Source organism: Atractosteus spatula, chromosome 4 (genome assembly GCF_055471065.1).
Source record: "Atractosteus spatula isolate fAtrSpa1 chromosome 4, fAtrSpa1.hap1, whole genome shotgun sequence".
In the NCBI taxonomy this organism is placed as follows: Eukaryota; Metazoa; Chordata; class Actinopteri; order Semionotiformes; family Lepisosteidae; genus Atractosteus; species Atractosteus spatula.
This window is the reverse complement of record NC_142709.1, coordinates 52,121,724-52,147,971: the sequence shown is the minus strand read 5'-3', so window position 1 is coordinate 52,147,971 and position 26,248 is coordinate 52,121,724. Positions and strand designations below refer to the sequence as shown.

At 37.2% G+C, this 26,248-nt stretch overlaps 1 protein-coding gene across 2 annotated transcripts; it reads left to right on the top strand.

Annotated features, from left to right (window-relative positions):
• The first annotated feature begins 2,044 nt into the window (after positions 1–2,044).
• On the top strand, positions 2,045–23,955 carry LOC148836522 (MSL complex subunit 3-like). Of its 2 annotated transcripts, none has more exons than XM_088914112.1 (13): positions 2,045–2,328; positions 3,877–3,959; positions 4,915–5,010; positions 5,631–5,731; positions 9,858–9,955; positions 10,207–10,329; positions 11,905–12,065; positions 12,847–13,005; positions 15,048–15,310; positions 15,994–16,103; positions 17,236–17,335; positions 18,103–18,187; positions 22,264–23,955. In XM_088914112.1, exons 1-13 carry the CDS (start codon positions 2,230–2,232, stop codon positions 22,361–22,363), a joined length of 1,578 nt encoding a protein of 525 aa, XP_088770238.1. In that variant the 5' UTR covers positions 2,045–2,229; the 3' UTR covers positions 22,364–23,955. The 2 variants fall into 2 exon arrangements, with proteins under 2 accessions (XP_088770238.1, XP_088770237.1); XM_088914111.1 differs by having other exon boundaries at positions 2,049–2,328; positions 15,045–15,310.
• Positions 23,956–26,248: the final 2,293 nt, after the last annotated feature.

Below are 26,248 nucleotides of genomic sequence, written 5' to 3'. Positions count from 1 at the left end.
TAAGGCCCAGAGGGGCTGCTGGGAAAGGACAAAAAGTTGCTGTGTTGTCTTTGTGTGGTCGTTTCTTCCTTGTAGTTGATCTCTCTAGTCAGATTCTGTGTTGGTGTTTGTAACCCTATCAGCAACAGCACCGCCAGTCCCCCTGTACACTGGACTCCGTTGTCTCTGTGTGGTCTGGTCGTGCTCTTGTTGAGAACCGTGTTTTATTCTAGATAATTGGAGAACCCCAAAAAGTAAAGGTAACTACCCCATCTTGTGGTCAAACTGAGTGATGACATTCCTATGGAACTAAAATTCCAACACCGATAAACCCGCAGCACTTCTAAGTACAACAATACGTTCTCTTTTGCAGACGTCAGGGACTGTATGCGGTAGAACACCTGAAGAGTTGAAATTCAGGCTGCGCAGATTAAATAATTTCAGGACTGGACAAACACCCGACAGTTGACTTTCAATGTTGAAAAGTTCTGCTTTTCAATTTTCTGCTATAGACAACAGCAGCATGTGCATAGCAAAAACAAATTATAAATACAACATAGAAAACATCAGGCTGGAAGGGGCTATTTATGAAAAAGACTTCAGTTTTAATATTGACATGTCATTTACATCTAAGGAAAAGCAATAAAAAAGCAAACAAAATGTTAGGATATATATATTTAAAAGCACAGAAATAAAATATTTGGCATCTCTGGAATCTGTCCACAGAAGAGATACTGTACATTCCAGGCCTTTAGGGAAAGTCCTACACTGACAGGATGCAGGAACAGAACCTAGTTAGTCTTGAACAAAGAACAGTCTTGAACAAGACCTGATATGAACATTGAAACATTTTCTTAAAGATACTGACAGTGTCAACCAAGCCGATTTCTTTAGAATGAACAGTGAAACACGAATTTGATGGAAGAAGAGGAAACTACGTACACTAAATGTAGGTAGATTTATATAAATAAGGGACATTTAAACCTGAGAAAAAGAGGCACTTCTTTACCTAAAAGGTTGTGGGAGTGTGGAACAAGCTGCCCAGCCATGTTGTTGAAACCGATACCCTGGTTTCCTTCAAGAAATGACAGGATGGCATCTTTGGATCAATGAACTACTATCAAATGGGATAGAAAGCACTTTGCACCACTGCATGTGGCCCGTTGATCATACAGAGTGTGACAGAAGATGGGGCAATCTGAAAAATAGTGAGGCAGTGAAGAATTGCTTGGGTACAGATATGCCTTCTTCAGACTCCATTTGGCTGGAAACTGCTTAGAGTGAAGTGTGCAGGCTCTCCAGGCAGTATTGGTTCAGCATCTCCGTCAATTTGTACACCACAACTGCTGTACAGAGCACAATGTCTGGCTGGAGCTTTTGTTTTGAGCTAAAAAGAGAGACACACATTTGACTGCAAATAAATATCTGACTTATGAAGTCTTAGTCATGTGTTGTTTTTCTTATTTACTCTCTTTATCGCTTAAGTGGTAAGATATAATGATGTACAGTACCTAACATAGGGGCAATTTATTTTTACAAGTTTTGCTTTAGTTATAATCGACAGCAGAGTGGTATCATGGTTAGCTCTAACAAAATGAGTTAAACGTTACAGAAAAAGTGGATGTGGAAACAGTCTGACAAGTACAACTTTCTGTTCCTGATACTGTAAGAACTTTTTGCAACTGTAAAGCAATTCAATGACACAAAGTATCCCAGGGATAATGGCGTTAGAATGTTTGTGTTCAATTTTCATGTATGTTGTAGAACTACATTTTTGTATAAAAGGATACCCTGCTTGTACCATTAGTACTTTAATTTAGTAGTCTACAAGATACTTACTTTAAATAAAGATTAAATGTTTAAAACTATTTACAAGACCATAGGACATTTATTAATGTCAGTGAATAATTTCAGTCCTGCAAAATGGGCATTTGAAACACAATGCTAATATACAAATCCATTGTTGAAAACAACATTGCCCAGCATGCCTCGATAACAAAACAAGACCCCGTACTCCCGATTTCCGTTTACAGGGTTGCCTTGAGCGAGTGCCTGAGTAGAACACTTGCTGCGCTACGGTGGCCTGGTAGGATCAGTCCTTCTATCTTGTAGCGCGTTTCCAATTGCTTAGCCGTATCCTGACTGTATTTCCCGCTTTCGGGAGCAGGATTCATTTGATAAAGCGCGGCGCGGAACGGGTTAAGGAGCGGGGGTCCAGATTCCTCCTCTCCTGCTCGCCATGATGAACAAATGAACTCTCGGGGAATGAAATTTAAATTTCACAAAGGAGAGAAAGTCCTCTGTTTCGAACCAGACCCCACAAAGGCCAAGGTGCTTTATGATGCAAAGGTAAAGAGCCTTGTATTGCTTTACCGAGCAGGACTTGGGAATAAGTCCGTTTATGCTGGTCCAACCGCCAGTTTATGCACTCTGGATTTTTTAATTTATTCTTTTTATTATTGTTTAAGTCGATTTATTGGGATTTGTTCCGATGTCCTCGAGTTGGCGAGTTACTGCAATGCATGTTTCCAGGAAACGGATTACTTTGTAGCGTCTACGTTTCCTAATTTATTTTTAACTAAGTGTTAGGACATATTTATTTTATTGATGAAGAGGAGGTGTGTAATATATTTTAAAAATACTGTTAGCATTCCGGCTGAGGCCTGCCTGTATGTAGGAGGCCGTAACCGAACATGTTATATGAACGTGTAGGTTGGCCGGCTCAATAAAAAGCTGTAGCCATTGCATGGTTTGAGATAAGAACCGGAGAGGGGTCGCACATGACCGGGAGACATCCGGCCCATCTTGATCGCTTGGTTACTTTTGTTACAGCTGAGACTCAGACCCTCGTGTGTCAGGGTCCTCAATTCCAGTTTCGGCAGATAGTCCTGTTTCCAAGATGTTCACCTGCATTTTATGCAAAGACATATTTGAGTTGCTGAAGAACGGGTTTTAGTCATGTTTCTCCTTTCCTCATGAGTAGCTGTCTGCATTTCATCTTCTTTAAATACCGACATATGTACTGTCTCGGGAATAAAGTGCCTACATTGTAGTTCCCCGCCCTATTTTCAAACGGCATATTTTACACAGCTGAGTTGTTGTCTATTTTGTATTTAAGAAAAAAAAACATTAGACCGTTTTTGGTTTTGAAAGATTGTCCAGCTAGCTAGGACGTAGTACTTGCGTATATATTGAAAGTACGTTTATGTTCAATCCGCTTGCTTTTTGTAGTGTAATTTTGGAGGTTATCATTGTTACATTGATTTATCGTAAAAAAAAAAAAACGTACTGGATCAAACTGCAAAAACCGTTTTTGATGTGATTTTTCTTAAGAAATTGCTCAATAAGATCCTTGGATCTGTTAGCTGCCAACACCCGTACAAGTAGTGGGATCATTAATGCAAATTAATTGCATTTGTGTAGTGCGTTTAATCCCAATTGATTCTAGAGAGCAATTTACATATATACGTCACCCATAACAGAAGTGCAGCAGCCACAGCATTGTACATCCTGTGCGGGTGGATACCCTTTCTCCTTTGTGTTCTTTGATGTTTAATACAATTTAAGAAAAAAATCACAATACATCTGGTGGGAAAGGGAGATCATTTGTATTAAGGAGGGCCTTAGAAGAGGTTGCAGAATTCAGCTGGTATACATGGGGCTGACGTCCCTACTTTTTCCAACAGTGCCACTGGATCTAAGTTTTATGTTTCATCCAAAACACTGCACCTCCTACCTGCAGTATAGGTACCTGTTCCTGGTCACCAAACTGCCAATTCAGGATCACCAGAAAAAACATCCCTTATTGATCACTATACCATAAAGTACTATTTAAGTTTCTTTCTTGTGATTTAAATCAATATTTAGTATGCTATTTCAAGTGAATCTCTGTTTTAGGTTGTTGATGTTGTTGTTGGGAAAGATGAAAGAGGAAGAAAGGTCCCAGAGTATCTGATTCATTTTAATGGTTGGAACCGAAGGTAAGTGCATTTTATTTCAAAGCAGAATCCTGTGCAGCTGGTATCTCCCAACTATTACTTACTGATATAAATAATTTGTATTTGTACATTTGGCTGTGTACTCCAAGAAATCTATATGTAAGCAGGTTAATACATTTAATTTTGAAATGATAAAATTGTCACATCTATTTAAATCTCAAAATGTATGCTACTTATTTGTGAAAACTTCTGTTCCTGCATGTTTCATTGTTGCAGTACCCCGTTTTGAAATTTCTGAAAGTTGTGTATAGCTCTGATTTATTTGCAGCAAGGGTAGTTAGGATACCGAAATAAACAACTTCAGATGAATCGACAGACATAATATTTGACTTTGTTATTGTAAAAAAAAGAGCCAAATTTAAAGAATGGCCTCCTCTTTCTTGTAACTCTTATGTTTTTAACCATTTAGAAATATCATGCAAGTTTATCAAGAACATTCTTTGTTCTTATAATCTTTCATCATTTGTACTATTATTTAGTGCTGCTATTGTTATCAGTTTATTCGATAAACAGCTCTTCGTCTAATTGAATCGCTTATAAATTCTAATGCAATGAACAGATCGTGAAAACTGAATGATTTCTGCCCACATTTCTGTGGTTTGGCTGTCTCATCAGTACCGGAAAATAAATGAAACTGTGTGTTTTCTCGGGTTACTTGACACCATGCAAATCTGCCCACTAACCCTTTAATTTATGGAAAATGGAAGCTGCATCCTTTAGTCAGAATTGGGGATAAATCATTTCTTGTCCGGCATTTTGTGCAAATGTCAGGTGTCTTTCTTTGCTGTAATGTGGTATGAGAGAAAACATTTTGCGTGCGGTTCATAGTGTATTTATGGCGAAGGCTTCAGTCTAAGCACACATGGTAATTCTACTGAAAAGGACACCTCAGACAGATAATTCCCAGTAGTAATGAATCGTGCTCTTTCACTTCCAGCTGGGATAGATGGGCAGCAGAGGACCATGTTCTGCGTGACACGGATGAAAACCGCCGATTACAGCGTAAACTGGCACGAAAAGCTGTGGCTCGCATGTAAGAAAACCCTGTAATAAAATAGACTGTGCTTGCTATGAAATGCTAACCTAGAAAATGTAATTATATTAATGTTTGTACAATGTTTAAATGGATGTCATTCTGTTTTGAGGTTTCCATAAAATTGTGTAGTGATGTATACAGTTTTATTCAGTGATACTTCTGTTTAGCTGTAGAGATTGACCCCAGTGTAGTAAGTCCTCAGATGTCAGATGGAATCTGATAGTGTGTTTGTACGAGGCGCAAAGACACAGCAAGGTCACTTCACCAATGGAAGTCACTGTCTTCTCTGTGTGCTGTGCTTGCAATAATTAGTTTCAGGTAACCAGATACAGGGTCTGTTCACACTCATGTGTATTTGTTTTCTACTAAAATGTATGTTTATAATAAGAGTGTAATAAAGGGAAGTAACTAATCTTGTCAATGTGATGTTCACTTTCCCCGTTGTGTAAGACATTGAGTATTGCAACAAATCATTCTGCTCATTCTTAGTTTTAGTAATGTATCAGGATCAGCCTAGTCCATGTACAGCCTGAAGGATAGCTCTGTGAATAGCCTGTGCCCTGAGGTGGGTACTGTAGCGTTCAGGTAGGTTACTTAAAGCTGTTTGTCTCTTTTAGGAGGAGAAAGGGATGGAAGAAGCGACGCTGTCGTCTTCCAGGTGTTGACTCGGTGTTAAAAACCCTTCCTGAAGACGAAAAAGAAGAAAATGACGATAATTGTAAGTCTTCTAAAGGCTTGGCGTTCATGGTTTGACTGATCATGTAATGGTCTTGAAGGTGTAATCCGTTTACAGACAGCCTGCAGGGGAGTCATTTAACTGGGAGATGTTTGCAGCGTTTGCCTTTCTACGCTAAAGGCTTTGGAATAACTTGCTGTTCACACATCCAGTAAACACATGCTGGTCAAGCTCTCCTGTCCGCAGATTTAAGATTTTTTTATTTAAGACATTTTTGGTTATCTTTTCATTTTTACTTGCTTTAAAGATACCATTATATGTGATATTGTACTAAAACAAAATGTGAGAAAAATGATGTAGGTAATTTTGTTGATAAATGGAACAGCAGCTTGGACAGGCAGCAAAAAAGGGAGTATTCTATCACAGAGCCGCAAGCTTAGAGGACAGCTGAGACAGTTGTAGGTTTTGAGAGGAGGTCAGTCTGTTTGCCCATAAAGAATATGCAAAAAAGTATAATGATACTATGCTAACCTCACAATGATGATTTATTTTCTGATTTTGTCCTTTTGAAAGTAATTTTGGTAACAGCAGCAGAAACTTAAACCCATTTTTAAACAACAGAAGAATAATTTGTCTAAAATGAAAGATAACTGTGCAGTGTTTTTACCTGTGTGACAGAAACCTACTGACTTGAAATTTTCGTCTTGAGAAACATTTTTAGTGATGGTCTGGGAGAGTACAGTTCTGCTGCAGGGAAGTAATTTACTGAGCTTTGAACCCGTGACCTTCCAGTCCCAGGTCCTAATGACTGCTTCCCACTGTTGGTCATTTTATTGGCCAGGGGTTCTGGAAGGTGTTTTGTCATGATAGATATTTAGAGTGAAGTCTTACATTTGTTAAAAATGCATTTCCTTTGATAATCGGCAAAAGTAGGTGCCTGGTAGGAATATTAGTAAAGGAATATCAGCATCTGAAACATCTTCATGGTTTTATATTAGAAGTACTTAGCTGATTGGCGTGTTGTATTTAAAGTCTGCTTTTTATCCTAATAAATAGTGTTGTTTCTTCTTTATTGATTGTTAAATTCAGAATTTTATGGTGGCATTGTCAGAGCATTACAATTCTATGCACTTTACATATAGAAGAGAAAACATATATCGCTTAGAACTGCAACAGGTTGACTTGTTCTTATCAAGAAAATGTCTTGGATTATTTTATATAGTAGGTTTTGTTATTAGCAAATGAAAGTCACAAGACAATAGAAATATGCAAGCTGTATATCTGTGACAGGCGTAGTGTTATAGGTTGTCTCATGAGCTTCTTTTCCATTCCTCTTGTGCAGACTAGACAAGCATGTGCCAGTTCTCCTGTCTATGAGCCCTAAATGGTTTGTCATCCCAGCACACGTGTTCAGTGGTGCTCAAATGAGGAGGATAGAGCAGCTATAACATATGTCTCCCATAAGTTTCTGGGAGAAATTTGAAAACACCATTTTTACACAAGCAGCATGCATGATCCTGCTGAACTGCTGTCATGTAAGGCTGAACGCACAAGAAGGGCAGCGAGGGAGTCCCAGGTCTAGATCAGTCTAGCTCCACGCAGCCAGGTTGTTGTGACGCATTACAATTGGAGTTCTCCAGGAACTAGACTTTCCTCCCACACTATCCCTCTTGGACCTATTCTTTGGTCTCGTCGAGGTGTTGTAACTTGAGGACTCCCAGATAGTTGTCCACCATTAACAGACTTCACATCTTGCCAGGTTAGAAATTGCTGGCAGTTGGCGAGCAACAGGGTGCTAACAGGCCAGCTTCCAACATGCCAATAGAAGAAGCCTGTGATGTCTTGCTGACAAATGAGGCATATCAGTATCTTTCTGTTTTTCTTTCTTTTCATTCAACAAGTTAATCCAACTCATCACTTGAGCACATTCGATTTTCATTAACCAGATGATTTAATGCTTATACAACGGTCAAAGTCACTGAAGAGTATCCATCAGCTGTGAATAATCAATTAATGAAAATGACACAACAAATATTTAATCGGTAACATGATCCATAGACTTAATAAAAAGCACTATATAAATATATAAAAACTCAGTATATGCTTGAGAGAATTAATATTTAATTGCATGTGAATGTAGGAAGATGGATTTTATGTTTGAAATAAGTGATGTCTGAGAAATTAACTTTGTTTTTGAAAGAGGTGTATTGTTTATATTCCTGACAGCCCTCTCTTAGTTAAGGTAAATTGGTCATGCATAACACTGCAATACAAAACGCATAAATGTGCAGGGTGACAGGAAAGCTGGAGCTCATCACAATCAAGCAATGAATGCAAAGCAGAATACAGCCTGGACGGGACACCAGTCCATCACAGAACACACACAGACATAGACACTCACACATTCACATCATGGCTAATTTTCCCAGAAGCACAGTAACCTGCCAGTAAGTCTTGGAACTGTGTGAGGAAACCGGAGCACCTGGCAAAAACCCATGCAAACACAGGGAGAACATAGAAACTCCATGCAGATAGCAATGCTAACCACTGTACCACCCACATGCCATACTTAATGTAGCCTGGTCAGTACTTGGATGGGAGACCTCCTGGGAAAAACCGAGGTTGCTGCTGGAAGAAGTGTTAGTGGGGCCAGCAGGGGGGTCTCACCCTGCGGTCCATGTGGGTCCTAATGTCCCAGTGTAGTGACGGGGACACTATACTTTAAACAGGCACCGTCCTTCGGATGAGACGTAAAACCGACGTCCTCACTCTCTGTGGTCATTAAAAATCTCACGGCGTTTCTCGAAAAGAGTAGGGGTTTAACCCCGGCATCCTGGCCAGATTTCCCATTGGCCCTTACCAATCATGGCCTCCTAATAATCCCCATCTATGAATTGGCTTCATCACTCTGCTCTCCTCCCCACTGAAAGCTGATGTATGGTGAGCGTTGTGGCACACTATAGCTGCTGTTGCATCATCCAGGTGTGGCTGCACATTGGTGGTGGTGGAGGGGAGTCCCCATTACCTGTAAAGCGCTTTGAGTGGAGTGTCCAGAAAAGCGCTATATAAGTGTAAACAATTATTATACTTAATGTCTTAAACTAATGCTGTACTTCAAAGACTACCCTGCGTAAACGCGTTGTCAGTTGTGCCAAGTTATCTTTTGAACAGAGTGCTACCAGTCACTCAGAAGCTTCTTATTTAGATCAGTCGCAGAATAAATGTTAAATTTGTTTTAATTTTTAATAAGCAGTTTATTCAGAGAACAAATTTTAAACTTGGGACAGGATGCAAACCTTTGTACAGAAAGGTTTGTAGGAGTCTGGAGCAGGCGGATACCTTCAGTTTTATAAAGAAACTGCTAGATGAGATCCTCGGATTATTTAGCTACTGTACTAACAAACAGGCTCCAGTATGTGGTGCGAATGGCATCCTCTAATTTATAACCTTTCATAGGGTCTTCTGTTTGCTCAGATGCACACTTCTTTTAGTAGAAGAGACAGGGACAGATGTTTGAATTACCATATAAATTATAATCCAAAATACACAGTTCGTGGTAATGTGCTACTATTTTTACAAGATAAAAGAAACCATATTTTCTAGGGAGACATTATATGCATTACTTAATTTGTGCAGGATAATATTCTAGCAGCCCAAGCAGTCTTTATAAGTTGAATTTGCTTTCCTACACATGCGTCACAATATGTTGCATAACGGATGTGTCCTTTTATCTGTTATGTTTTTATAATAGGTCTGTGGATTTCTTACACATTTGGTTTCAGCATATTCGATTTTTGTACACATTAACAGTTTTACTCATCATTATAGTGATTTTAATGAATGTCATTCCTTCCTATTGATGGATTTTACTGTCAGTACAAAGATAAAAGGATCTTATCTGTCAATTTTATTGGCAGTGTGAAGGTGAGCATTGCAACTGTGACTTTCTGCTGTGTCCCACGTCTGAAAAGGGGTATACAGAGCATATGATAACTAGATTTTGTTTTTAAGTTGTCAACACACCTGAGAATTGGTGAGACACTATGCCAGAGTTCGGTCTTTGTGAGGTGCCATATTGCTGCAACCCAGTCCCTCACATTGCAAAATATTTGTTTTTCCTTCCAAACCATTGCAAATTTATACAAAATGTTTTTTGTGTTTTATTTAGCTTTAACGTCCTCTTCAGAAGACAGTGACGAGGACGATTCAGAGGACGTAGAATCATTGAAAAGTGAGGAGTCTGATATTGAAGAAACTGCAGAAATGGTAAAATTATTTCCTACATTAAGTGGTTAGTCACTTAATTTTAGTTCATTTTATGGAATATTAAGATGCCAGTGAGAGAAAAGGTGCCGAGTGAAAAACCTGCTAAAATGTGAATCATGAACATCAAAATGCACATATAGCTGGATGTTATGGAAATATGAGCATCTTAAATACAATAAAATGTATTTCCAGAAATGTTAAATCTCTTCACAGAATTGCCAGCTTTGCTAGCTTTGCTTCTTTTACCTCAGAAAGAAGAACAAGAAACTCATCCAAAGAAGGAAACTGAGGACAAGGCAATAAACATTGAAATCCCTGAGGTTTTGAAGAAGAAACTGGAAGATGACTGCTACTACATTAACAAAAGGAAGAAGGTACGGAACAGAATGTCTGACATTTGGCGGTCTTTGAAGAGGCAAGCTGAAGTCTGTGGTACAAAAATAACCTCCTCTTCTGATTGTTGTTTTGGGATTAGCAGCATTTAGAGAGCTCATGACATTCCATTTTCATGCTGGGGAAAAAGAAATTGGATAATAGTGCATGTCCCTGCCTGCCTGTGTAGTTTGATGATCTCATAGGTTTCACGGCTTTGTTGTAGCAGTAATTCTTGATAATTTAATTTCACCCCCATTAAACTCACCTTTAATCTCCAGTGCGATAAGGCAATAATTGCACTTTTGTATTAAAATGTTGCCGCTTCGTGCACCAAGCTTAGATGATTGGAGTTTATTATACGGTACCATAAGGTCCTTCATAGAAAAGCAACCATTATGCAGACATTATGAATAATTCTTTTTGCTGTCTAATTGTATTTTGCATCCTTAGGTTTATTTTATTTGCACATCAGGAATTCACATTAACGATGTCATACTACAGCAGAAGATCTTCTCTTTCTACAGAGAAATTAGAGTTTTAATTTCCCGAATTTATCCATATGTGTTGCACAAAAAAGATAACATCACAGTAATTGTGCAAGACTTTTTATTTTCTCTTATTGGCATTTAGAGATTGTTTTGATGCTGCTTTGTTTTGATGTATTTAAAATGCTGCTCTATCTTATTTGGTGAAACGTTACTAGTATATTTTGCAGAGTACTATCACTGCAATACTAATTTGTTTAAGGGGTTACCATAAGTATTTCTTTATTTTATTGCCATTTATTAAGGTGATGTGCAAAGTGGTGTTCATTGACCCATTTATGTAAGGTAATGTGCAAGTGTTATGTAAAAAATGACCAAACTAGAGTAAGTCGTGTTTCACTTTCACTGCAATGGGATGGATGTAGGAGAGAAATTATTGAAAGTTTCATTTCATGCACTAAGAATCCTATGCTTTGCTCCCTGTTGGCACCCATGAACCTAAAATTACTAGAGAGCTTAGATGCTGTGGTTCATAGTGTTCTTCTTGGGAGGTGCATTTCTCACCCAAAAGACAAGATTTGTGGTGTCCTGGCCAAATCATGTCTGGAGTCCCTTATCAGTTGTTATTGTGACATTCAAGATGTAATTAATGTATAAGGGAAAGCAAAATCACCAGCAAGAATCAGTCTTTGATTTGCGAAGCGTGTGAAATGTGGATTCTTGTGGACAGTACTATGGTGACGTACTGACTGAAGTGAAATGAAGACTGCCGTCCTCATTTCTATTCGTGTCTTTGCCTTTGTACTGCATGATGTGAGAGTACACATAATGAGCATACCTAATCATTCTAGCCTGTGGTGTGTGTCTCTCCTACCACTGGCAGGACTGCTGGACTACTTAGGAGTTTTATGATGTTTTCATTACATGCCATCTGGCTCCTGTGTGCTAAACAGTTTTACAAATCCTCGTATAAAACTGTTTGGAGATTTTTTGTACTGACATTTATGGTATTTAGCCTCATCTGTTTGCTCAGTTTCTTTTGGTATTTTGTTCTATTTAATTCTTTTTTTTTGTTTTTAAACTTAATAGTTGGTCAAACTTCCTTGCCAGATGAACATTGTAAGCATCCTGGAGTCCTATGTAAAGCATTTTACAATAAATGCAGCTTTTTCAGCCAACGAAAGATCTCGCCACCATCAGACAGCTACTCAGATGAACCTCAACCCTCATTATGTCCCACCGGAGAAGAAGTAAGTTAACTTGGTGCAGCAGATTGGATGCAGGAATATTTAATTATTTGATTCAGTAATTAAGTGTATGTTCTTCACATGTGCTTTAATGTATAGTTGTTTGTATGTATGATTTTCAGTGTCACCGAAAATGTAATTTGAGAAGTAATCTTTTTAGGTTTTAGAAAAAGATGACTTGTCAAATCTAAATCTAAAGACTAAAATTAAGAGAAGTTGGTAAAATAGAAAAACATGACTTCTATTTAGGTTTATACTGTAGTGCTGTGTGACCCAAGCGACAAAATAAGACAAATTGTAAGAGACCATGTCATAATTTATCTCTGTGAATATTGAGTATTCAGGAGTCCAGTGGATAATGCTTGATAAACATTGACTTTGCTTTTCAGTCATGCTTTAAACCAGCTATATATCTTTTATAGCTTTAAAACACACTGATGGTTGAATTTAAATTGATGGTATAGATTTGAAGTTATTTTCACAGTACCTTTATAATGAACATTACCTGGAGTTCTTTTTGTCAGATTTATTTTTTGGGGCAGTTTTTTGTCCAAAATGGTCTTTTTTTTTTTTTTACTTTGAAAAACATACGCAATGCTTATTTAATTGTAATTTGGAGCTCATCAGTAAGAACTCCTCTTACTGCAAGAGGTTACTTATAAAGCCACACTCGGGCACCTCTATTGAACAAATAAATGTTTAACGCGTAGTAAGCTGAACCTGACTTTGCCATTTGCATGTGTGTATAGTCTAAATTCTTAATGTTTTTTTTTTTCTCTTTAAGTGAAGAGCTTTGTAAAGAAATGGTGGACGGCTTGCGGATAACATTCGATTTTACGCTCCCAATGATTCTGCTTTATCCATATGAGCATGCACAGTTCAAGAAGGTCAGCTCCTCCAAGCTTTTTCTACCAATAAAGGAGAGCTCAGCCACTACCAGCAGGTACAAAATCTGTGTGACAGTGATGAGGTGCATTTAAAATCGGACTTTTTAAGATAAAGAGGAATAAATAATTATTACAAACGGGTGAAAGGCTGCAAATGAAAGGAGGCCATTTGGCCCATTTTGTCGTTATTGGACGCGATGGTGTCATCCAGCTGTTTTGAAAATGTTGACGTTTTCTTTTGGTTAAATTTAAAGTCCGCATGCAGTGTTTATTCCGGATGTTTCTAAATCCAGTTTCCAGTGTGAATATAGTGTTTTTAAATTAACCGAAGACATTTTTATTTAGATGTCTATCAAGAGAAATCAAGTCATTGCAATGACTGTACAAAAGTTAGTTTTCAGCTGAAAAGTGAATTGGAGTCAGTCCAGACCCCTTCAGGGATCAGATTGCTGCGTTTTCTAGAGTGAATAAAAAGATAGTTCTGTTCTTTTTGATTGTGTATTGTATAAGCCTGTTTATTAAGATTGTAAAACTGGGCTGTCCCGACAGGTTTCAGGCAATATCCTGCACATTACAGTGAAAATTCTATTTTTAATACAGATTTTAATAGGTATGTGAAATAGTTTGTATTATTAAGCACAAAGCTAAGTTAAGTGCTTGAAGATGCAAGCATAGGGAACTTAGGCCAAAACTTGTTTCAAAGGTGAAGTGTATTTTGTCACTCTTCAAATAATTGTTAGTAAACTTTACTAAATATAACTGTGTGGCAGTTTTTTATGTCTTTTTTACAGTTAAGGGTTGAGTAAGACTGTGACCGGGGTTCAGTAAATATTCTGTATCTGCAAAGACATCAAACTGAGAATTGTTATACAAGGTAGAACCTGCCCTTACCTTGTGAGGGAGATGAGGAATTATTCACCCACGTTTCACGTTTTATTTTTTAGCTCTCATTTGCATTTTTAATTAAAACAAGCTTTTCATATTGTTGAATTATTGGAATCAAATGAGAATATATACACAGTTTATGCATTAATTTCCCTCTCCTGTCAGTCATTTTTAATAACTTTTTTATGAGCACAAACTTTAGAATTTTCATACTTTAATACACAGAGAAGAAGTATTGTATAGACCACATATGCATTACCAAATGCAAACATGAGATACTCAGTTTGACCCTTAATTATTTTAAAGTTCATACTGATACCCGCTTTATAAAATGTTATGTCATTTCATAAACTGTATATGTTATTATTTTGACATGTATTTGTAAGTGTCAGTGGTTTGACAAATGTCAAACATAAAATAATAGCTTTTACTATTAATTTTTCATGTTCTCCTTGGTTTATTGTGAAGTGTTAGTGTCTGCTACAGAATGGTTTTTGTTTGCTTACAAAACTGTTGGGAACATGTCCTTTCCCTAACCACTGGTGAGATATTGACAAAGACCTCGTGAGATATTGACTCCACAAATCATCCGTTTCTCGGGAGGGTCAGTTTCTATCTGCTGGGATCAGTTTGATTAATTGCTTAAATAAGTGTGAAGATTCCTGTGAATATAAAGAGCTGCACGTATTTGTTTGGCTGCAATGAAAAAAGCAGAGAGAAAGCTCATGTTGACCAACACTACGATGAATACAAATCTGTGGCTGTATAATTTATGGAGGTGTCCATTTATTATTTTCACTCCCATCTTATCAACCTGAAGGAGTTCAGCCACATTGTGATGGATGACAGTGAAGACACCCACTGTATACTAACATAATTGCACCATTTATACGTGTTACTATATACATGTTATATTTTGGGATGCTTACTCACAAGAGGAGACTAGAATTCTGTCTATAATGTTATTTGGTAATTCTTAGTTCAAAGCTTTTCTTGTAACAACAATAAAATGTGTTATTCTTAATGTGTGGCTTTGTTTATGGAGATGTTTCTTCTCCTTTACAGAGGTACTTGTCTTGTATATTTATACTTTGCTGCCCTTTCTGTAGACTCCCTCAGGGGTACCCACACATTGTGCTGTTACTTCTGGTCCAGATGTGCCTACGGTGCTGTCTTTACCTGGGATTAGCTGACCTGTTGTGTCTCCCAGCAGGACACTGGAAGAGCGCTCCCCCAGCCCTCCTGCCTTGAACCCCTCCACGCCGCAGTCCACAGACAGCCAGCTGCCAGCTGGCGAGGTCTCCACACCCAAACGCAAGAAAGCTGAGCCCGAGGCTCTGCACTCCCTGCGCAGGTCCACGCGCCACACCTCCGGGGGTGACCGGCTGTCGGAGAGCAGTGCCTCCCCGCAGCCTAAGCGCCGCCACACAGACACGCCTGCACCGCTGCCCAAGTTCTTCCTGAACATAGAGAAGAGTAAGTGTCCCTTAACTGCGAGTCCGTCCCAAAGCATTGTGTCATGGGTGTGCTGAGAAAGAAACATACAGCCAAAATTTACCGTTCACGTTTACGTGATCAGTGTAGAGTTTTGTCATTATCAATTATCTTTCAACATTAAGGAGTATTCAGATATTCATATGTATCCATGCAGTATATAGAGGCCTGCTACACGTGTATATAAAGTGTCAGCAAAAACGGCAAGGCACTGATCCTTAGTTTTTAATTTGAACTTTTAAGTCTTCAGTTTGAGGTGTACTTAAAAATATTTACTTTAAAAAAAATGTGTTTTCATTTCTTATTCAACTAAATGGGGTGTAATTGAATGATTTGAAATTGAAAGGGGGCAAAAATGTTTTGCAAGGTACAGTCAGTATGTAAATGTGTGTGAATATGAAAATACACTGTACATAAATGCATATAAGGGCTGTCAGTTAATTGCAGTTAACTTTTGAGATTGAGCACTAAAATTCTTTTATTTTTGAATACATATTAATTTAGACTCTGTCTGCACTTTATCGGACCATAACTAGTTTCTTGCTGTCATATTTGAATACATAATAAATGATTTCTTAAGAAAGAAAACAAAGTAAAATAAATGTGCAATGTATTTTAATGACCTGCAATAACGCAGTGTTTACCAGATGACATTCCTCCCTCAGAAACTCCTGTTCACAGCGGCTCCTCATCTCCTCTCACTCTCACGCCCAGCAAGGAAGGAAGTTCAATGCTGTCTGGTCTGGAAAGCAGAAGAAACAACGAACTGAATGAGGTTAGTGATTTACTCTTGCTAGTGCAATCAGACACATTTGTTTATCTTTAAATTAAAGCTTTAATGATTATTTTAGAAACTGACAGAACATCTATGTATACCATCTAGAAATTATGTACTTATGTGGCTACATAAAATTGATGCTACACAAAAAAATATGGTTTATCAAGATAAACTGAGAGTTGATGTGGTACAGTAACTGGTGATCGGAGAGCGATACTTCTAATTCTTGACAGCTACAAGTTGTAGTTCAGTATGAGACTGTGATTTAAGTGGTCTACTACATCCAGGTATTTAGACCAGGGGTATTTAAAGAAGTGCATTTAAAATCTACAGGGCTTTGACTCTTCTTGAGTCTTCTTTGTGGAGTGAATATCACCATTACAGAAGAGAATTAGCTAAATAAAGTATAAAATTATGTTGAGTGCAGTCTTGAGAAGATTTTTTTTCTATCCCTCTGACAGATATCTAAAACTAAGCAAACGTTTCTCAGCTGGTCAAGAAGTGTTCATCAGTTAGGCTATGGTTTAGACGCACTTAAGATTTGTAAGAAGCTATAATTTTTAGTACACAATTCATCGTGTTGGTTATAACAGAGATAAACTCTGGACTACAATTATTAATTCTGTTTGCTTCCTACCTAGTGCCTGATGTGCAAACATCTTAAAACTTTTATTTTCAGAAAGTCTTCAATCCCTTTCATTGAGTATACTATATTCACCTATTCATTCCAGCAATTCAAGACAAAATCAGATCTGCCTACAAAGAGGCCCTTCTTGATAATTGTATATTATTCTGCTCCTGTTATTATTGGCATTACTATTCCTGGATAGCATTTCAGATCAGTTTTGGCCTGTTTTTCCCAGATGACCGCGGTAGATGGTATTTTGCACTGCATAATACAACAAGTGAAAGACACAATCAGTACAAATAATATAAGGCAGAAAAGCTGTCTCTCAGTATCCTGGAGCTCTAGCATTGTCACTTTCGTTCATGTCGTCACTGTGCTGTAAGCATTTCTATTTTAAAGCAGCTTGAGAAACAGCAGGTTACCACAGCAGGCGAGGTGGGTAAGTGCATCCCTTAAGGCAGCATTGTATGGAGAAATGCCATGTCTCTCTGTTGTACTCAGGTGCTAAGCTGGAAGCTGACTCCTGACAACTATCCACAGAGTGACCAGCCACCTCCTCCATCCTACGTGTATGGATCGCAGCACCTGCTGCGTCTGTTTGGTGTGTGTTTTTCTCTACATTTCAGAACAAAGACAATAATGTTGTATAGTCTTTTTGAGGTGCTGCTTAGCTTTTATTGTACAACTTGAGGTGAACATCTGTTTCTTGCTTAACGTAAAGGAACGGAAGGTGGGGGGGAAAACAACTAAGATATTTGGCACAACATTCCCCCAGACAAATCAACACTGGTATTTTCACTAGAAAAATGGGGAAGCATGCTCCTGCATATAGAAATGCGAATATCGAATGAAGGTGTTCGGTATCAAATCCAGCAGATGAAAGGCTCGGCGAAGGCTTGGAAAGCTGTCGATGAGTGAGCGACCATCGCTTAGGAGACAGAGCTTGATGAACCAGTTGGCAAACCTGAGAGTGAAAAACCCATAGTTCATAAAAGCCTCATGAATCTGAATTGCAAGAGAGGGCTCAAACAATAGAGAAGGAGGGTCACAGAGACTCCATGCACACTCTAATGACACTCAGCTAGACAGCTTGTCAAAAAACAACTGGCTTTCTTGCAAAATTTAATATGCATGTTTGTCATAAACATCCATTTACAGAGGGATTGAGAAGGAAAAGAAACCTGTTTTCTCTTTTTAGAGAAACCTGTCATATCATGCGCTGCGTTGAACCTGCCTTCATAACGTGCGCATGAATGGTAATTTCATTGGTGCACTCTGGTCTTCGAAATCCCTTTTATCTCATTTTATTACAGTGGTCCTTATGGTACAGTAGTCTAAACCATTAATGTCTGTTTATGTTTGGTTCAGTGAAACTTCCAGAGATCCTGGGGAAGATGCACATTCCTGAAAAGAACCTAAGGGCCTTAGTGAAGCATCTGGAGCTTTTCCTAAGGTAAACTCTGACTTCACCTAGGACAGTTGTACTCTCCACTTTGTATAAATAGAAGATTTGCCCTGATTTATAGCTGGCTTGCTTACTTTGACATTTATATTAATCTGCTGTGTACAAAACCCATTAATCAAACATTCACCTGTAAACTTGTTAGTTTTTTTTGTTCACTCCTGCCGATTGTGACTCCTGCCAGTTATTTTCTTAGTCTGACAGAGATGCATCTCTGTAGCCTGTTGATAGATTTATAAAGACATCGGGGGTGTTTAATCAAATGCTCACTTTATTAATCTCTTTCTGCAATTTGGAATGCATTGCAGCTGGTTTACTTTTAGTTGAAGAACAATCAGATTATGCGCTCATGTCTTGGAGTGTTACCAAGTTGGCAATAAGAAATTTACCGAACATCTTTAGCCTAAAAGGACATTTTAGAATGGTATTCTCTACACAACAAAAACAAATGTTAAAACCATGGAAGCCCATCTGTATTTTAACCTGTGAAATAGTGTTTTTGAACAGGTGTGCTTGTGAAATCATTAATAAACTGTGATATAAAGGGAGTGCTACATCACAAAATTGTTTTGTGCAAATGTATTCTTGAATATTTGGGGGAAAAAAGACAATTCCTGTATTTTCATACGAGATCAGTACCTTGGATTTTATGCCAAGAGAGCCCGTGGTGCTTTGACGGCACATGGTACTCTCTTTGGGATTTGAACCTGTTCCTAGCTAAGAGTATCCTGGAGGTTTGAGTCCTGGATGGAGCACAGTCATGAACTGTAGCATTGGGTGGTCCTTGTCGGATAATTGTGTAGTATTGGGCTGGAGTCAGAAGCACTGCTACCTCCTGCTAAGTGTATAGAGGGTAGTTCTCTATAAAAGTGAATGGAGAATAACATTATGAAAGGAGTTCTCTCTAAATAAGTACTTAAAGGTCCTTACTCATTAATATTCCATCTTAAACATTTTTCCTGCCAAGTTTGTTCATTGTCAAGTTTCATCAGGGCTCCCAAGATTATATTTAATTTATTAGAGTGCTTGAAATACTTGTAACAGTGAAGCACAATTAAACTACAGAGTGAACCACTGAATTCTGAAATGCTTTTCCCTCACCTCAGCTGATGTACTGCAACTGAGCCTTGTCACGTGGATATTGCTGTTGCGCTGAGATTTGGGATGAATGTAGAAATATTAAAGTGAAAATTCAGAATAGTGCAGGAGACTGTAAAACAGTGCAGACATGTCATACATCACCACTATGCTTGACTGTGGGAAAGGTGTAGACTGGGAGATGTGTGGTTTGGCACAGACCCAATGTATAATGCTTGTAATCCATACCAAAAAGTTCCACTTGGTCTCATGTGGCCACAACACCATTTGTTACGTTTTTCAGGACCGCTCGTTTGCGTTGGTACAAACTCCATGAGCAATAAGAGATAGGTTGTCCACTTTGCTTTTATAGGGCAGCTTTGTGAAGTGCTCAATGTCAGGGAAATCACTGACCAATTCAAATATTTTCACATCTCAGCAGTTTATCTCTTGAGCTCTTTCATGAGTTGGCCTTACAGTGGCATCCTTTACCAGTTTCCTCCTTGCCTGGTCGCTCAGTTTGCAGAGATGGCCTTATCTAGGTGGTATGTGAGTGGCATGGTGCATCTTTCATTTCTTGATCGAGTAGACCGTACCGACAGGGATATTGTTTGTACACTTCTCCTGATCTGTGCTTTTCAGCTACTTTTATCCGACAATTGTGGTCACCACAGAACATACAGCTTGCCTAGAACCAGTCCAGAGAAGAGCAGTTGGATGTATTTGCCATTTGAAAGGAATGTCCAGCTCTAACATTCTTACATTTTTCTGCAGCCCAAAATGTCAGGAAAATATAGTTAATTATGGGAAATATAAAACAGAATATGCTTAAGACATGTATATTGTCTCATTTTAATGGAACACCTTTATTAGATAAAAACTAACCGAAATGTACAAGTTATTCTTAGAATGCATTACAATAAAATGTGTTCCTTTTTTGTCAGTCTAAAAACAGAGCATAAGTGATTCATAAAAGAGGAGGTACATAAACAAGAAAATCTTATGATTATTGACTAATATATTTTGATGTTTTGGATAACCGTTAAGAAGTAGTAAAGGTTACGGGTCAGTTACAGACTGATTTTTGTCATGGCAGGGTATTATACTTCTGCTGAGACATTGAACAGAGGAAGATTTTTGTGGTTGTATAATGCATTTAGTGACATGACAACTAATCTTTAAATCCAGCTGAACAATCTTCTGTAGGATGTAGCGGATTTTTTAAACGACTGCATTGCAGCTTTCTTCAACCACTAGTCTGTGCTATAGCATAATGTAGTTAAGGAACATTTGTTAAATTGTTACAGACAGTTAGGATATGGACTTGCAATATAGAGTGTTTTCTGGAGTGTATTGGATTTCGTTTATTGCTTCTTTTGTAGAAATGAACATTTAGTCTGTTTAAAGGTCTTTAAAAATAAATCATTATGTATAAGTGAATTCTAATCAGTTAACATACTGTATGTCCTGGCATATGTAGGCATAAGTATGCTGGATTGTTTTTGAAATGGTTATATGGTTATATAAATACCTTTTTAGTGCTGGAAGTCTTGTACTAGGATTTGTATTGACTGAAGCTAGGAGAATGTTTTGAAAAACTGAGGGTCCTCTGCTATTTCATTTCCACAACCTTTTTATCCTGCCATCACTAGACTTTTTTTGATTCAATATTGATTTACAACAGTTTACGTTTTAGTAGTACTTTCGATTGAATATTTCATCTAAATTTAAGTGTTGGATACGTGATGTATAAATATGCCATTTTAGTGTCAGACAACCTAAGTGTGAACAGAGTGGTGTATTTCTTGGATTATGAGGATAATTGCGGGCATAAGATTAAGAGTCAAGAAGCTAAGATGAGATGGCAAGATTTAAAGGATTTGTCAGAACAGCCAAAACTAAGAACATGTAGGATTATTTTTGATTAGACTGGAGATTTTCTTCCAACTTTGGAATTGGGTTATTTCAGGAGAATGTGTCCCATTAGAGGTAGCTTTTAGGCTGTAATCTAAACATCTAAATTGTTTCCGGGAAGAATCTTTGCAGTCAATAGCAATTTTCCTGTTTTTGTAAGTAAGACTAACATCTTTTTTCACTTTTAGGTTCATTTAAGAGGGAGACTGAAACATTTAATGGCATTAAGCATTTATTTATTGGGCAATAAAATATTTTTGTTTGTCTGTGTAATATTTATGTTCTGATTTTCAGATAATTTAAGTACTCTGACACTTTAAGTGCAGAAAGGCAAGATTTCTGTGTTTCAGGTTTTTGGTTGTTTGAATTTTATGCCTTTGATGTTCCTGAGCAACCATGGAAACCAAATTATATCGGCAGCAAAGTTTTAAAAAGCTGTGAAAAATATCTTTCGTCTTTTAAAGCTTTTTGATTAGCTTGATTTGATTAAGTTTTAGGCCATGTTCAGTTAAAGCAAATTATTTTAATGGATCTGGCCTACATAAAAAGCTGATGCAAAGTTACATTGTAGCCTTTCCAAAGCCCTGAAATTGATTTTTTTTCTTCTAATATCAATCTCATGTATATAGCAATGTTAAGCGGAGCAGAATCAAGATATTTTATATATATAGTTATATGGGGATAAATATGAAAAAAACATTTCATAAAAACATTGCTTTTCTTCTTGGATTTACTCCATGTTTGTTCTGAATCTGTTGTGTGAATAAGCAGCAGTAATTGTGTGTAGTGCCTACTTACTGACCTACACTTATTGCCCTGTTAGGGCAGACTTTAGGTCTTGTATACAGCAACTGATTTTTGATTTTCTTTTAATTGAAGATGTAATGAGAGAGTGGTGGTTTGAAAAATTGTTTATTGTTAATCTATTCATGCTTTTTTAGTTTAACACTTACTTTTCTTTCCATAATCAAGCATGCAGTGCCAAAAGACTAACATGATGTAATCATGATATCACCAACACATTGAAATGTAGTTGTTTTTATTTTAAGGAAAGGATCTTTTATTTTTCGATGCAGGTTTTTGGCTGATTATCATGAGGATTTCTTCCCGGAATCTGCCTATGTATCTGCATCAGAGGCTCACTACAGCATGAAACATCCGCGGGCAATCTACTGACGCACATGTTGAAAAAGGAAACCAATCAAACCATTTCGTGAAGCGATCATTACTTTGCAGATTTTCATGCCCTGTAGCTAGAGCCAAAGCTTTAGAGGACTATGAATGACCTTCATTTACCAGAAAGCGGACAAGTTGCATCATTTAAAATTGCTGAAATGGAATTGCTTCCTCCTGTTCGGTGGTGTTGAAGAATGAACCCGTATATAGTTTTTAAACTTTACTCAATCTTCAGACTGGGAAGCAAGCGTTTCTTGTTTGCCTGAGAGCCTTACATTGACTTTGGATGCAAAATGACTGTATCCTCTTCATACTGAAGCATTTCTGGTTCTGGTATTTTTGTCTGAGGAGTAGTCAAGTGCTGCATGTAAATAGGAATTACTTTGTCATGTCTGAAATATCTCTAATATTTTGTGCTTTTCATGTTCTGCTTGCAGTCACGTTGAAATGTTATTCTTGTTTTGTTTATATCAGTTCATAGCTTGTTTAAAGGTGCGAAATAATGTTTTTGTTGTAAATTGGATGTTCATTTCTTTTAGGTAATTGCTTTATTTATTGTATTTCTGTAAATGACAGTTACTGTAATCTTACGTTTTCCAAATTTATAAATATCACTGATCCTGTTTATATGTAACTTAGGATATAAAAACACCAATTTAATTGCAGTCTTTTTCTTTGTCAAAATGTATTGCATTTACACAAAGTAAAAGCAGTTTTTTGTACATTAGTTTTGTACATTACCCTTAATATACACAATGGTGTAAACATGGGAAATTGCCAACTCTTTAAATCAGGTTTGATTCATTTTCTCAAATTTAACTAGTTTGATACATAACGTAAATGTTAAAAATTCGGTTAATGCCTAAAGTATGCTTACAACCATAGGAACCAAAATGTGATTTGTATTTTCTGTTATCTTGCCATGTTCTCTTAGATTTGGTTAACATGTTTTCTTTTTTTAATGTTTAAAGCTAGATCAATAAATACAAGCAAGGTTTATTGGATTTGTATTGTGCACGACTTGAAGAGTTCCTTTTTCACGCAGGAGCAATTCTGTGATCTACCAAGATCGTAGTCATTTTTTTAATCTGCCAATCCTGATACATCTATATTTTAAAATGCAAAATGTAGTCTTTTAGCTTTATAAATGTTTAAAAAACAAATTGTTAATGTTGAGAAATTCCTGCCAATGAGTCAAATGGATTTGAGTTGTTAATGTAGTGGGTTAGCTTACTGGTGTAGTTTACCCTTCAGTCGTTCTATTCAAGGTTTGGAAGATTCAATGTAATTTAACTTATAGGAACTCCAGCTGGAAGAAACAATAAAAGGAAAAGCCAAGCTGATGAACCTGACCAAATGAAGCTTTTGGAAACCAGTGTCACTGGGAGTCATGACTGTGAATGTGGCATACTTGTTCTGACATCAGCAGTTTTCAGAGTGGCTGGAGGGCTTAACTCTTGATTCTGTCTACACTGTTTCATTACAGCTAACCATTAACATTGATGTAAAGCATGTTTGCTAGATAATACAGGAATGTACAGGAATGTCAAAAGCATCCTGTTCCTCATTTGCAATAAAACAATTTTAACAAACCCATCTGTTTTTGAAGATACTTGTTCATACATTTGGCTTGTTAAGTGATATTTAATCAAAATGGTTTCAGGAGGAGAATGTTTAAAACATTTCATGGAGTTCAAATTTACATTTGTCCTGTGTAAAATGACCATGATAGAACAGGATATAGTTGTGGAGGTGAAGGTATGTTTCCACAATACAGGATTTTCTCACTAGAAAATTAGAAAATCACAAGATTTTTATTTTTATTGCATTGTGATGCATATAAAACGTTGGCATTAAGGTGATGTATAGTGAATGGTTGCCAACTTTAAACTGTGATCATAGAAAAGGTTGATCATAATACAAGGCAGAAAGGTCAGCAGACATCTCTAAATGTTAAGAAATGTGACATGGAGGTCATAAAGTAATAAATCACTAACTGTGAATGCGTTGGTTCGCTATATCTTAAGTGAAGATGTAGGGGTTGTCAAGTAAGGAAAAATTAAGAATCCAAGTTTGTCCAAGGACTTGGTATTTTAGTATGTCTTCTTATATTAGTTTTCTGTATCTGTGACATTTCCTCAGAATTCAAAAGGATTTTGCATTAAATTTCAGAAGTGCATTAATGTGGTTTTATATTAATACTGCCTGTAGATTATGAATGCAGTTAAAAAGTAAAATCAGATATGGTACTAGTGGGTGCTGTTTTGGATGAATATGATTGTAAATATATTGTTAAGGAAAATATTTCAAAAGTGTGATTTGCTTCTATACATTAACATTTCCATATGATTTTAAAGATTTGAGAAACAATCAAAATCAAAGATTGTGGACTAACTCTGGAGAAAGGTGCTTAACATTTTGAGATGTCGGCAATTTTTTTTTCCATTTTTTATGTTCCTATGTTAATGAGTGAAGACTTTCAGTTGTTTTCTCCACTCTTTCATCAGATCAGCCAGTTAGTCGTTGTACAATGAAACTTACACAAATCCATGCATTTTAAAATGTGAAGTGAAAATTAAAATCCTAAATATATTTATTGTTCTCGGTAGTTTTGATCTTATTATGAAGTAAGATCATCTCAGAACTAATCATTATCATAAATGTAAGTGTAATATCATAAACCACAGAGGTAGTTAGTCAATTAAACCTTATGGTTCATTAAATTGCAAGTCTTTAAGAATTTGATTAACACAAATTTATTATATAATTAAGCACCAGGTTTTATCTAAGACCTGAATGTACAGAAATTCTGTTATGTAAAACCCTGGTTGGGATGGTATTTGACTGGCAGTAGAAAATGCCAAACTGTTTTTTTAACCATGGTGAAACAAGTGTTCTGTTTTCTTAATTTCCAAAATTGGATGAATGTTCTACATAGTTTAACAAGACCTCATGCACCTACTGCCCTACCAAATATGTTGGATTGTCTGAAGATGAATTCTAGTGCCAAGAGAAATGGCCTCAAGTATTTTGTACATTTGTACGTACTGTAGTTACCCTGTGTTCACTAACTGGCTAAAAATTGAATTGTATTGTGTTCCTGGGATTGGTGGATACAGTATATGCTTGATTGGGAGTAGTAGAGAGTCTAGACTTGAAAGATGGTGGAAACGGCTGCCTTCTCCTCTTGGTTTGTGTTGTGGTACAGTGCCTCTTTTGAAGAAGTTCTTTGTTTATTGCATAAAGCCTTAAAGCTAAGATCTGCTCTGGGTGCTCTCCCTTTGCCGATGTCTTGGAGTGGGACTCTTCCACAGATATGTTCAAGAGAGGTTGCCCATTCTGTCCAAGCAGTGGGAATGGCCCAGCCATTGCAGCATCCCATGACCTCTATATATGTAGTTAAAGCAGACCAAGCATTTTCCTCAGTGGTCTTTTATAGAAATAGAAAATGATATTAATGATAGCTGTAGTTTGCACTTGTGGGTGGACCAGCCTGTTACCTAGAGGCACGCTGTAATATTTTGGTATGGAAAAGCTTAATTTTTACTAGATTAGTTCATGATCCTGAAATAATACATCCAGTGTTTGATTTAGATTTATTTAAAAGTTTTGTATGTATTTCTTTGCAGCACTGTACGAGATGTTTATCAGAATTGGACTACAGTCTTGCTGCATGAAGAAACAGACAAAGCTCTGAGGGCTTTTCTTTTCCTGTACTGCTTAGGGTCCACGCATTGTATTTAGACAACACTATTGGTGCATAAATATTTTTTCACCTAAGTGCTATAAATCTATTTATCTGTATCCAGTTTTGCCAACGCATTCCTCATGTGGTCAAATATAAGAAATTACTGTAATTCAAGATCTGCACCGGATGGCATAAGT

Coding starts and splice junctions, on each gene's coding strand:
- LOC148836522 (XM_088914111.1), top strand. CDS start 2,230: ATGAACTCTCGGGGAATGAAATTTAAATTTCACAAAGGAGAGAAAGTC. Junction 16,104..17,235: donor GAAACAACGAACTGAATGAG/GTTAGTGATTTA, acceptor TGTTGTACTCAG/GTGCTAAGCTGGAAGCTGAC. Junction 18,188..22,263: donor CATCTGGAGCTTTTCCTAAG/GTAAACTCTGAC, acceptor TTTTCGATGCAG/GTTTTTGGCTGATTATCATG.